Genomic DNA, 14,599 nt, shown 5'->3' on the forward strand with positions numbered 1-14,599 from the left:
AGGTCGAGGAGTTGCAGGAAGTGTGGGGAAGAGGGCCACCTCATCAAAGATTGCACCGGAGTTCCACGGCCGGCATATTGCGGGAAGCAGCAGATGTCCGGTATATAGGAGGGAGCTGAACCGCACAGGCAAATGAGATTGATACAAATCAATCTCAATCACTGTGAGGCAGCTCAGGACCTGCTCTCGCAAACCATTCGAGAGTCGAATGTCGATGTCGCGGTTATTTGCGAGTCGTACAGAAACTACGGCGGTGCGACTTGGGCGGTGGATGCGTCTGGCAACACCCCAATCTGGGCGTGCGGAAGACAGGCCATTCAGGAAGTCATGGCCCCCCGGCAGCCGGTTTTATAAGGACGAAGGTCAACGGTGTCCATATTTACAGCTGCTATGCTCCTCCTAGTGGAACCTTAGCACAATATGAGGAGATGTTAGACAGTCTGGTGTTGGACGCTAGAGACCGCAGCCCTAAAATCATTGCGGGCGATTTCAACGCGTGGGCTCTGTAGTGGGGAAGCCGATCGACGAACACCAGAGGTCAAATTCTGTTGGAGTCATTTGCAGAGCTGGACATCGTGCTGGCCAACGTTGGATGCGTGCCCACCTTTCGAGGAAGAGGGTCAGGTTCGATCGTTGACCTGACATTTGTTAGCACTTCACTGGTGAGGGAGATGGCTTGGCAAGTGAGTGAGCACTACACCCACAGTGACCACCAGGCCATCTTCCTCCGCATTGGGAACCGGGGAAACAGTCAACGACGTTCTGGAGGTGGAAAGGCTAAGGCGGTTGGCTGGTCTATCGGAGTTTTCGACGAGGAGACATTTCTGGCCGCATTGGAGGGAGCCCATGATCCGGATGGAACAGCGGTGGAAAGGGTCACACAGCTGTCTCAGCGTGTAACCGAAGCATGCGACGCTACGATGCCACGACGACGTTTGCACCACGGCAAGAGGCCAAACTGCTGGTGGAACACGGAGATCGCTGCCTTGAGATCCTCTTGTCTCCGAGCGAGGAGACTTTCCCACAGGACAAGGGGAAGACCGGAGCACCAGGAGCGTGAGGAGGAATACAGGGATCTGCGAAGCAACCTTAAGAAGGCCAATCCGTGGGGTACAGCCTACCACGTTGTGATGAAGAAGATCCGCGGGCGAAAATCACTTCAGGTGACATGCCCACGGCTCTTGTTGCAAATAATTACAACTCTTTACCCGCAGCAGGGGCAGGACGAAAGAGAACTCCAACTGGCAGCTCAGCAGGACGTCTTCTCGATTCCTGATGTTACCGAAGAGGAACTTTAGGAAATCTGCAGACGTATTGGGGACAGCAAGGCTCCGGATTGGACGGAATTCCGAACAGAGCTCTGAAGGTGGCGGTCAAGGCCAGACGAAGGTGGTTCGCAAGCACATTCGAATCGTGCATGGCGGAAGGAGTGTTTCCCGCCCAGTGGAAGAGGCAGAAGCTGGTCTTGCTACCGAAGCCCCGAAAACCACCCGGCGTGCCCTCTTCATATCGCCCTATTTGTCTCTTAGACACCATGGGGAAGATGTTGGAGAGGGTGATATACAATAGGCTGCTCCCGTTCATCGAGCTTGCGGGCGGTCTTTCAGAGCGGCAATATGGGTTTCGGCGAGCCCGTTCTACGGTCGTTGCAGTAGCAAAGGTCGTGGAATTGGCTCGAAATGCAATGGCCATGGGCAAATGCTGTGCTCTGGTGACACTGTACGTCAAAAATGCTTTTAACTCAGCCAACTGGGGCTGGATTAAGGGCGCTTTGGCCAAACTGAGTGTTCCTAGCTACTTGGCTCGGCTCAGCGAGAGTTACGGCATACCGGCCAATTGTTCTAAGGGTGTGCAGTGCATTTAGGACGGCGTCGACAGAGGCAGTGTGTTATCGCAGGAATGATCCCTATAGATCTTCTAGCGAGCGAGGCACTCTGGCTCTACGAAAAACGGAAGGCAAATCCAGCCGAGGTGAATGCGGATTTCCGAAAAGCCATCAGGAGAGAGTTGTGTGGCAAGTGGCAACAACGATGGGATAACTCCGACAAGGCCAGGTGGACCCATACATTGATCCCGTGTATCGAGAAATGGGTCAACCGAAAGCACGGAGAATTGAATTACCACCTGGCACAGTTCCTTACGGGACACGGTGGCTATAGGAAGTACTTGCATCGCTTCGAGTTGGACGAGTCTCCCAACTGTCCTAAATGCGGTGGTACACTCGAGGATCGGAGCACGTTTGGAGGTTGAACAGCATCTTAGAGTCGAACATCGAGCCCTCCAACTTGGTGGAAGAGATGTTGAAGTCGGAGGAAGACTGGATGGCGGTAAATGAGGCAGTAGCCGTGGACTTTCCGGAAACCTCGAAATGCCAGCTTAATTTGAACTAGTATTTGGGAGTTCTTAGATAGGACTCATGACGTTGCGAGTACCAATCTGTAAAGGAAACACCATTTACATATTTCAGAAGATTCAAGAATATGAATATCTGGTAGTGACGTGGATACTCCAGATGTGTATATGAAATAAATATGAAGGAAAAACCCAATTCATTAAGGCATAAAACCCCTATAACAGCCACATGGCAGAAATGAATAGCAATCAAAAATAGGATGAGCCTGTAGCCAGAACACAACAGAAAAGTGCTTGTTGATGGCGCGGCCCCTTTACTGATACGATTAGGGACCATATCAGAGAATAACAACTGTTGAAGTTCCTGAATATCTCTTCACGAGAACCGATAAAAAACTGCAAATGCACAGTGGTTTATAGTCGCGGGTCAAGCCAGTTTGCAATGTAGACTGCAAGCTGTCGCATCCAACAAAAAAAGTTGGACGCTTGAGAAGTTACGCCTACAATATATGATGAGTTTTTAATATGTCCAATGGCGAAATGCCACTTTTAAAGCCACGATTTCAGTTAAAAACGATAAACAGAAAACCTGCTTAGCGAAGCAAAGTCAAATGATAAGTAACATTTCGAATATTTATTCTGAAAAAAATCATACCCAAATCTGCAACAGCAAACCATTATAAAGAATCTTCAGAGTGATATGAACTCACATATGTAAAGCTGTCGCGCTGCAATATCTGGTCCCACACAAAGCCCCAACAGCAAGAACGGGGAATCACCAATCCAATAACTCAATTTTGTTTGTTTACTCGTTGACGCTTAGACAATTCCAGAACTATCACCATGCGAATGACTCATCGCATCTGATTACTTGATGTACTTTGATTGCAGATTACAGTGTGTACAGAAGCGCACCACGAATGACTTTCTTGTTGGCGTAAGATAACCTCAGAACAAATACTTATTTGACAAGAAATTAATTTTCAACATAGCCTTATCCTTTGGGGCAAAGTTATTTATTAGATAGTCATGAAGTGTATCTTTAGATGAAATAGTTTCTTTTGTAATAGCGGAAATTTTAGAATAACTTAAAGATAAGACCGCCTGGAACTACCTGTTGGGTAATAGGACATCCATATAGCCCTCTTTAAGTTTATTGTTGCGATTATGAATGAAACTATGATTCAGAATTGTCTTTACAATTAGGACTGCAACAACGTGACAATCTAATCTAGTCCCCTACTTGAGGCCTCTCAACAACATGACCGTCAAAAATCTATGTTAGGGATGCGGAGACTTATCTATACCACATTACACTTGCGAACTTACTTGATCTTTTCTAAGAAAATATATTCGAATCTCAATGTTTTTTTATTAATGTAACAATAGCGCGCCAGTCTTATCTCCGAAATATGAATGATCACAGTGAAAATATTTTCAAGGGCAGATCAGCTATGTGTGCCTGTTTTAGCTTGAATCCAAGCGTCAATATACTCTGGATTCATGAATTAAATATGAGCTCTGAATTCTGAGCCATTTTCAGCATATGCGAAACCTTTCAACGTTATTGTCTTTAATATGCCGGCTAGAAAGTTGTACATGATCTAAGTGAAAGAAAAGATCAGAAGTGATATTACCCGCAGCTCATGCAGCATGGGAGCGGTGAATAATTTTAAATATGATAAAATATATGAGAAAATCTTTATATTTCAGGTTATTCACTTTAACTTGACACTGACATTCTACTATGACGCCTTAGGATGCAAAAAATGTACGCAAAAACAACAAATTGGACTTACAAGCACTTTGTTAATTATCACAAGGTTTCGACCAAACTTTCCACTATTGTGGTCCATGTTATGACATGCAATGACGTAGTCATTGGAAAATGTAAACCCGAAGCGCTTTGATCAGACGAGATGTTGTTATCTACAGCAGTATATGCACCGCGAAATCATGCACCAGCTGAAGAGTAGGAAGGGGTTGCACATTTTAAAAGTTGTAAGTTTGTCTGACCCGGGCAACCGAAAAGTTTGAGGGAACTGAAGTAGAGAAGTAAAGACTCATGTCAAACCCTTCAAGAATTGTCTACACCATTGGCCGTTGATTTGCCCGAATAATACTAGACGAATCGAAACTGCTGCTTCAACGACAAGAAATAAAAGGTTTGGCCCTGGTGATGGAACCATATTCAAAATCATGGGTTAAACCCACTTAATCATCAACTTCAATGTCGAAGTAGAATATCCATGCGTCTAAGCGATCGAACTTACACCGATTTGGAGAGTTTGGAGGTCAGCATCGTGCGTGCAGCTCGAGAAATGCCGTTTCATACCGTACGTGAAGCGATCGATGCATGGTTTATTACTTCGTGAGAAATAAAGATTTATTTGACTGACAGAACTTACGGCTATACTATGTATACCTCCTGACTCCCTCCTCATTCCAACCCTTTGCAACCGATCCCAAAGCTAAGACATGCTCTGACAAGTACTAATCTTCACCTGCCTAACACATCGTTCAATAAGTCCCGGGACTAGCGTAGAAATGGCGCTAATAATGACATTTATATACCAAGGTTCAGAAGTACCAACCTTCAGACAAGATGTGTCATAATTTAATGTAATTCAAAACATAACCAAGAAAGCTATAGTGGTTAAACTGACGCTACCTTTGCAATCGTGAAAAAATGGACCAAAACGAGTTTCATGTGTTGATAAAACATTGTTTTCTAATGGGGAAAAAACCCTGTTCAAGCTCATGAATTGGTTGAAAAACGTTATCCGGACTCTACCCCGTCGAAAACAACCATTTGTCGGTGGTTTTCGACGTGAAACGCGGTCCTGCTGATACAAATGATGCGGAACGTTCGGGTCGGCCAAATGAGGGAGTAACTCCCGAAAACACCAAGCAAGTATTGAAAATCGTGATGGGTGACCGCAAAATGAAAGTGCGCGAGATAGCTAAGATGGTGAACATATCAACTGGTAGTGCATTTACTATTTTGCAGCAAAAATTGGCTATGAAAAAGGTTTTTTCCAAATGGCTGCCACGTTTGCTCACAATGGAACAAAAGCAACAACGTATCAATGATTCGGAGAGCTGTTTGGCACTGTTCACTCGCAATAAACAGGATTTTTTGAGACGATATGTGACAGTGGACGAAACATGGATTCACCATTTCACTCCGGAGTCAAGTCAGCTGAATGGCGTACGACCGGTCAAAGCCGCCCGAAGAGTCCAAAAACACAACAGTCGGCCGGCAAAGTGACGGCGTCCGTATTCTGGGATGCGAATGGTATAATTTTCATTGACTACCTCGAAAAAGGAAAAACCATCAATAGCGGCTACTACATGGTGTTATTGGATCGTTTGAAGGCCGAAATAGCGAAAAAACGCCCACACATGAAGAAGAAGAAAGTCATCTTTCATCAAGACAACGCAGCGTGCCACAAGTCAATCAAAACGATGACCAAATTCAACGAATTAGGCTTCCAACTGCTTCCTCATCCTCCGTACTTGCCGGATCTGGCCCCCAGCGACTGCTGGCTCTTTACGGATCTCAAAAAAATGCTCCAGGGAAAAAGATTTAGCTCAAATGAGGAGGTGATCGCTGCTACTGAGGCTCATTTTGAGTCAAAAGACAAATCGTTCTACAAACATGGCATTGAAAAGTTAGAGAAGCGTTGGAATGATTGTATAACCCTTGAAGGAGATTATGTTGATGAATAATAAAGACTTTTGCCGATAAAATGTTGTTTTCATAGTTAGTCCCGGGACTTATTGAACGATGTGTTATAATAGTACAAAAATGTACACCTCCTTTATTTAGTAGTAAGTAACTCCTGTGTTGTGTTTGGAATCGATTACATTCGACTCTTCACTTTGGTAATCCACACTCTATCTGTATTCGATAACCAAACCATCATCACCTTATTGGTCTCAACCACTTCCCTGGCTTTGCCATCCTGAAATTCATAGGAAAATAATCTTAGCGATAAAGTCATTCATTTGGAGCAGTTCCACTTGTCAGCGCAACTGGTGCTCAGAAGTGGCGGTGGAAGACGGGGCGGCAACCCTGTCGGCCAAACCAAAACCAAGTGGCCGAGGAGAACCGCCATAGTGGTGGCACCGGGAGACGCTGTACTCACTTTGGTTTGCCGGCCGTGATGCGAATGCTCCAAAGGCCTAATCAGGGCGATCAGACCCGAGTCTGCACGGGGACTCATCTGCAGTGGTAATTGGCCAAGAAACCTTACCAGGGGTATACTGGTACCATGGGAACCGGGATAGCTCATGGACTCTCATACTTCGGGTGAACTCCCGTTATATGTGAGTACAGCTCGGTTATTTGCGGTTGGCCCCCCTAGTGGGAGTTTCATGGTGGTCAAGCGAGAAGAGACCTTCGGGCTTCGACGTGGTGTTGCGTTTCAACACGGGTGCCGTACTCCTTAGTTCGGTAGAGATTTAGGTAGGTCTTGCTTCCACCAGTATGAATGCTAAGCCATGCGCTTGGTATAGACTGGTACCATTGTTGCTTGTCACAGCGGGGCTTTGATAGTGGTCACAAAATCAATCCGTTTCCTAAAAAGACCGTGGGATTAAGTCTTCCAGACAGGTACTCACGTAAAACCCTCAAGGACTTAGCTGTCAGCGCAACGGAAATCGAGGAAGCAATAAAACGAATGAAATCGGGGAAAGCAACACGACCTGACGATGTCGCCTCTGAGCTCTGGAAAGCAAAGAACTGGGACCCAACACCATAGCTCAGTGAATTTCTTAATAAGGTTATTCAGGAAGATAGAACACCATCTGACTGGCTTTCTTGACACCACAGTTCCAATATGGAAAAAGGAAGGTCCAGCAGAATGTTCAAATTATTGTCCGATACGGTTACTTTCCCATGTCATGAAGATTTTTGAACGCATTCTTGACAACCGTATTCGCGAAATCGTTGAAATAACCGTGATTCAAGTCGGATTTGTCAAAAACTTCGAAACTACTGGCGCAATACATGCTGCGCGGTTACTCATGGAGAAACACCGTGAGAAGCATCGCCCTCTTTACATTGCATGTCTGGATCTAGAGAAAGCGTTTGACCGTGTGCCAGATGAAATCATCTGATATGCTTTATACTTAGTGGATGCGCTTGGATCAATTGCTCTACCACGATCCGAAAAGTAAAGTTCGAAGTCTGGCAGGTGTATCAAAACCGCTTCGTGTCTCTGTTGGTGTTCTGCTTTATGCTGATGATGTTGTTCTAGCGTCTAATAGCAAAACTGATCGCAACTTCTCCTAAAATGGAATGATCGCCTCATACAACACAGTCTCAGATTGAATCTGAATAAAGCTAAGTTATTGACGACCGATCCCAATGGAACAGGCACAATCACTGTCAGCGGCAGTGACCTGCCCAGAACTGAACGATTTAAATTTCTCGGGTGAATGCTACCAGCCAATGGAGAACTGCGTTATGAAATTGGTCACGCATTAACGCAATCAGGATGAAGTGGCGTTCCACAAGTGATGTTCTTTGTGATCGACGTTTCAATGAACGTCTCAAATCTAGAATTAATTTGAGTGTTAGCCGACTATAAAAGTCAATGAACGGCGTCTTGCAGTAATGGAGACGAAGATGTTGCGTTGGACTAGTGTGACACGTTTTCATCACATCCGAAATGAGGATATCCGCGATCAAATTGGGGATTGCAAAAAATTGCGGCAAAGACATCTCCGATGGTGTAGTCACGTAATTTGCGCTAACGAGAATCCACTCGCCAAGATTGGTCTGAACATCGAAGTCGATGGTAAACGACCGATAGGCCGGTCGAGACTTCGGTGGCTTGATAAGCTGGTTGGGCATTTGAAAGCCCTCCCTCCTCCTTATAAGGGCAAAATTGATGCCGCAATAACCGCAGTTAACAGAGATCCTGGAGATGAAGCATCCACAAATGATTTTCACAACCACCTGAAGAACGTTATCATTGATACAGCCACAAACATACTTGGCCCCAGTCGGAACGGCTGGTTTGACGATGGATTTAAACTAGCAACGGAACAGAAGAATGCTGCATACCGCGTAATGTCGGATTCTCAAAGAACGCGGGCACGCGCAACTCCGTCGAGCGGAGAAACCAACAGATCTGTGAACTCGAAAAGTACGGAGAGCAATCGCACCCAGGCGCGCAAGTTTTACCAACAAGTTAGCAGGATGAAGCTTTACACACCTCGATGTTCATTCTGCCGAGACAAAGAGGGAAATCTGATTTCCGACAGATTGAGCATATTGGAGCGATGGGTTGAGTACTTTGATGAGCTACTGAACAACCAGAACATCGGCGAGTTGGAGGTCCCGCCAACTGAAGACGATGGACAATTTATCGACTTTTAAGTCATAAGTTTCCAGGAGCCGATGGAATTACAGCCGGATTGGTTAAATATGGAGGCAACCAATTACACCACCGGTTAGTGGCATCAACTCAGGCCCAAGGTGTAGGACAACGAATTAATGCTTGACGACTGGCAACGAGGCATTATCTGTCCCATACATAAGAAGGGAAATATCACGCAGTGCAGCAATTATAGAGGTATCACGCTGCTGAGTACCATCTATAAGATATTCTATGCTATCTTGCTAGGTTGGATAGAACCATATGCCCAGAATAGCATTGGCCCATATCGAAGAGGCTTCACTCCTGGCAAATCAGCAACAGATCAGATTTTCTGAACTGTTTGAATATGGACGTCAGTTGCACCATCTTTTCATCAAGTTTAAGACGCCTAGGGTGAAAGTTCTTACTGTACAAGACTATGATCTTGCCAGCCCTTATGTATTCCTCGGAGACTTGGGTTCTTAGCAAGAACGAAATCTATGGTCGATACCACAATTGTCTGGTTGTATGGATGAGGATGATCCAGCCCGAAAAGTCTGTAAGGGCAATATCTATGGTAGAAAAAGACGAGGTAGACAATGCATGAGACGGTACGATGGCAGGAAGCCAAGGCAGACCCTGCCTTGGAGCGATGACGTAGGTCAGGTTAGGGATATCGAATTGACGGACCTCGGAGCAAAACCGGAGTGTTTGGGGTTCCTGATTAAGGTAAGCCTAGACCGGATACCGGTTGTTGCGCCGTTGATGATGATATGTAAATAAATATTTTTTAAAGTTGCATTGGACTCCTGACACCTTTCCTTCTCGTTATCAGCGAAGTGTCTCATGCTGTCTTGACTGCCTGAGCCAGGCCTGGTCAACGCACTGGGAGCATTACCTTAATTACTTTCGATTGATGATCAGCATTTAAATTTTATTTGTAGGATTGCAAGAAACACGCTCAAGCATTATTGACACCGCAAAAGCGAGAAAGCTCTGGGTTCCTGACATTCACAACTTTGAGTAAAAACGTCAAATACGCGTTTGGATAATGAAATGGCAGATAAGGATCAATCCCCAATATTTGCTGTGACATTAGATTTCTTTAGAACAATCACAAGAATTTAGGAACTGCAAGGGTAGGCTGAATGTCAGCCAAATCCCACTCCGATAAGGAAAATCTCCCGAAGAAGCAAAACTCATAATATTCCGTTGAAATTTGTTATATGCAGTTCTGCTAATAATGTAGACAAGTCAAAGCAGTTTTTGTTACTTTGAGACTTGATTTCTGGAGTAAATTTAAAAGTATTTGATACAGTTCTGATTGAAATATTCAGATCAGAATCAACAGATAATTTTGAAGATAAATTAAACTTGTCTCAGCCTCCAAGTGTCTCCTTTTTCGTAGATTGAAATCCTAATTTCTGCAGATAACTCTGAATGAAGACTGTCCCACTTAAGCCGAAAATTTACTGCTTTATTTTAGAGAAATCAAAGATTAAGTAGTTGAAATTCAGTTAAACGACCATCATTTCTTTCCGCAGGAAAACCACTAAATTTACCGAAATCAAAATCGCGGGGAAACGCAATCTGCCCCGCATTATCACTCTCAAAGTATCAAAACTACATAAAACAACATTTTCCAGCCTTTTATCGGTATCCACGAATGACATTAAACCACAATTCCAACAAATATTCAAACAAAAAGCCGAAAACTGCCAAGCGACATGCTTCAAATTTCTACTTCGACTCTTACCTTCATTGGATTCATAGTATCTTGCTAGAAATCGTCAAATTGCTTGAAATGCCGTACGACTGGTTTCTATTAAATTCTGTTCAAATAATTGGCACTCAAAACTGCACTCGGCTCAGAAACGAGGCCAATCTCTTGCAACAAACAAACAAATAAAGCGAATTTGAGTATGGCACCACCGGCACAGCCGACAGCTGATCACCAGCTTGCGTCGAGGGAAATTTCGAAATGAAGCCAAAATGTCAAGAGACGAACAAGTGTCTCCACTTTTTCCTTCGGTCCTGTCACTATCAATTTTCCTTATCAATAATTCCGCATCCAACGGGGCTGAACGCAACTCCAAATGTCATAAATATAAAAAAAAAAACCAAATTCACTGCAACTAAACCGCTCCCCGAGAAGCTCTTCCTCGCTCGCGGTCCCCTGCACGACGGGAGGGAAACTTATCGACAACGCGATAACAGGCGCCCAGCAGAAAGGTCAATGAGGAAAAAAATTAAAAACTGAAAATGCAACGAAACTCTGGCTCTGGCCGACCGGCAGGGACCAAGTTATCCAGAGAACTGTAAAAACTGATGACGTAAGAACTGTCCGAACGAAATCGCTATCTGAATGTCGCCCGAAACGAATCAACCGCGAACCGTTACTAGACTGGTTCCAGAGCACTTTCGATTGCCAGAATTTCAGGGAAATGACGTTTTCCAATGCAGTTGCAAATTACCTACCAGATTCCATTCCACATAAATTACACGATGAGAAGTGGAAACTGTTCGCTTGCTCGTTCTTTCCGATGACAGCAATCGACGTCGACGACAGCGGACAAGTGCTCCGTTCGGCTGTGTTGGTGCGTTCGCCGCTGTGTGTACACGACCAAGTCGCTTTACCGCACGTTTTGCGCTCGTGTGTTTCTACCCGAAACTGTTTCACTTTGCTGGCACGACTTCGCCTGTTGTGTGTGTGTGCTTATCGCTGTATCTCACTTTCGCGAATGCAAAATTCCCGACTTGGTAGTCGTCCGGCTCGGCACCACCAACACGCTCTCACTGCAGCCGCGACCGAAACGGAACGGCCGATTCAGAGGACGAGATGGGAACTGCGGAACGACACAAATTCTTCTTTGAAAAACCACAAAACTCCTTTCCAATTGCAGGCGGCGCGACTGCCAACTGCGACCCGTTCGGCACGAAAGTAGGTTGAAGGCCGACCAGAAGGGCCTGTTCAAGTCTTTTTCAGACGCCGCACGCTTTAACACTTGGCAGTGGTCCTATCGGTGCTGGAGCACAGCAAACCGAAATCCAGCAACAATCCCAGCTTTCAAAATCACCCCGCACACGCACGCTCGCTCTTCCTCGTGCACTTTTGTCGCGAGATCACAAATCCACGCGTAGTAAAAGTATTCCTGTTCGGTGCGCCTTCACCAGCCCAGAGCGGACAACAAATGCTAAGTCACACTGGCCGCTGCGAGCGGTTCTTGTGGGAAAATCGACGACGAATTACAAAAGAAAAAGGTCGCGGCCGCCGCACTCGACGTCGTGTCGTTGTCTCTTGGCCCGACGGCTTTTGCGAGCTGTCTTTCGCCCTGCCTTATATCGCCAGACGATTCTACTGCATTCTTCAGCCACCTCAGCGCCGTTCTTCGCACGAACTGCACTCCGCCGCCTGGTTGCTATCTTTCTCCTCGCTCGCACCGCACCGGAGCACTAAATTCGCGAAATGCAGACGAGACGAGTCAACTTGAAGGTCCTCGGGCTAATTCTAGCTACAAGCGCCACTCACTGATCCTTCGCCAAATCCCAAATCCACTCCACTTCTGCACACTTGCCAGCCAACCGATCTATTTCACGCTCCTCAACACCAGACCCCGCACCTATTTCTGCTTTTTTAGAAAACTCGTTTGCTACACGAAAGTCCGTGGTTTCTCGTCTCGGGATTGTACAGCACACACGATTTCGCGAAAGTCCGAATTGTCGAGATGGGGGGACACTAGCGAAAAAAAACACTCTTCACAGCTCGGCAGCTTTGAATAGTTAATGTTTTAATTGAGTCGCGTCGAAAACAACGTTTTTTACCAATCTGCGAACAAATTGGCCGTCGTGGAACCTCAAAACTCGTCGGTTGAACACAAAAATTTCTCGGTACACACGGGAAATCTTTAAAAATGGCCGCAACGCACACACATCGCACTGGCACATGCCGTCGTTCGGAACTAATTCACAATGATTGGTCTCGTCAATTGCAGACAACTTCGGTTAAGTGGTTCGGTATTGTCGAGAAAGGCAATGTTGTTTTGAAAATGGCGCGAGAAATGGAATATTTATATATGATACAAGACTCAGGATTTTTTCTAAGAAATTCTGTTATCTTGATATATGGAGAAACTCATACTACCAACGGAAATGTAGAACCAAATTAATTTAAATTATTACTGACAGAAGTCCGTTTTATAGTTTAAATTATTGCTATTAACTATATCAATTAACGTTCTTCAGTGAGTTTGAACACAATTTATATGACGTGAAGCAATTACAGCACTTATCCATCGAAATATTTTTCTAAACCAGGAATATAAATGGAAATACACAAAAATAATTCACTTAATATTGTATGTGATATTCTAGGGTCAAGCAGTGCACTCCAGGATAGACTGACATGGAATATAGCTCCCTGAGGCCAAGCTATCCCTCCTTGAGGGTGAACTGTCTCTCCTCTAGTGCAATGTGCGGCTTTCTGGGGGCCAAACCTCTCGTATTTTTTTTTTTTTTTTGAGGCGGTGGAAGTCTTCAAAAGAAATCACCCCCGACTCCCTTCCTACCCCATAGAACCACCCTAAGATATTACATCATGGGGCGGAGTCAGCTCACACCTAGCTTAGTCCCCTTTCTTCTATACGCGGCGTACGTGACCGGGCTTCCTCCTCCTCTCCTCGGCCTTTCGCAGTCTGGTTTGGATAGATGCGATGATGGAGTTCACCACATCCCAATTCTCTTGATGTGCTACCATTTTCGGCACGAGATTTTCTGGTACCAGCACCTCTACTAGAGTCTCCTCTAGATTCCTCCTCCTCCTCCGTAAAACGGTGCTTTAGATGCCTTGGCTTTGGTTACATTGCGAAGTCATGCACTAACCCAAATGACAGGTCAAAGCAATGCAGGAGATGCGGAATGGAAGGCCAAATCAGCAAGGACTGCGGAGCTGACCCAAATTGTCTACAGTGCAAAGGAAAGCAGGGTGTGGACCATCGGCACATTGCGGGCAGCAGCAGGTGCCCGGAATACAGGAGAGCCCTTAGCACAAATCGCAGATGAGGTTGATACAAATCAACCTCAACCACTGCGGGGCGGCGCAGGATCTACTCGCGCAAACCATCCGCGAGAAAAACATCGATGTGGCCATACTAAGTGAACCATACCGAAACCGCGGTGGTAGCGTTTGGGTCAAAGACCAAACGGGCCAAGCAGCGCTGTGGACTTGTGGAGAACAAGCCTTCCAGGAAATAATGGAGCACCCGGAGGACGGCTTCATCAGAGCGAAGGTGAAGGGCATCCACATCTACAGCTGCTATGCTCCACCCAGCGCACCCCGCAGAATGCCGGGTGGTATGCTTGGCTGGACAGTGAAAGCTTTCGAGGGGGACACGTTTTCCGCGCTGCTCAAATCCGACATATCCCTGAATGGTACGGCTGGAGAGAAAGCCACCCAAATCACTCGATGGGTGACGGAAGCATGCGATGCTACTATGCCCAGAAGGCGATTGCTCCCCAGTAGGCAACCCAACTACTGGTGGAACAACGAAATCGCAAGTTTGCGAGCCTCATGTTTTCGGGCAAGGAGGCTTTGCTAGAGGCTCAGGGGAAAACCCGGTGGCGACGGTCGAGAGGAGGCACACAAGCAATTGCGTGGCCGCCTAAAGGAAGCCATTCGGAGGAGCAAAAAGAACTGCTTCAAACAGCTGTGCGACTATGCCGACATAAACCCTTGGGGCGAGGCTTACAGAGTGGTGATGAAAAGGCTGCGGAAATCACCCCAGGTGACCTGTCCGCGCCTCCTGAAACAGATTGTTACCACTCTGTTCCCTCACCACGAAAATAGGGGAAGGCAAATTTTTGTCCAGCTAAATGACGAA

At 45.9% G+C, this 14,599-nt stretch overlaps 1 protein-coding gene across 2 annotated transcripts in view; it reads right to left on the bottom strand.

Annotated features, from left to right (window-relative positions):
* The window catches only part of LOC119650434 (la-related protein Larp4B), a 90,478-nt gene extending 77,752 nt beyond the window's left edge, over positions 1 to 12,726 (bottom strand). Inside the window, exon 1 of one of the 2 annotated variants that reach the window (XM_038053253.1) lies at positions 11,202 to 12,726. In XM_038053253.1, coding sequence (XP_037909181.1) covers positions 11,202 to 11,211 — 10 coding nt within the window. In that variant the 5' untranslated portion in view covers positions 11,212 to 12,726. The other variant, XM_038053255.1, reaches the window with a different exon arrangement.
* Between the last annotated feature and the right edge of the window lie 1,873 nt (positions 12,727 to 14,599).

This window comes from Hermetia illucens, chromosome 2, assembly GCF_905115235.1.
Source record: "Hermetia illucens chromosome 2, iHerIll2.2.curated.20191125, whole genome shotgun sequence".
Classification (NCBI taxonomy): domain Eukaryota; kingdom Metazoa; phylum Arthropoda; class Insecta; order Diptera; family Stratiomyidae; genus Hermetia; species Hermetia illucens.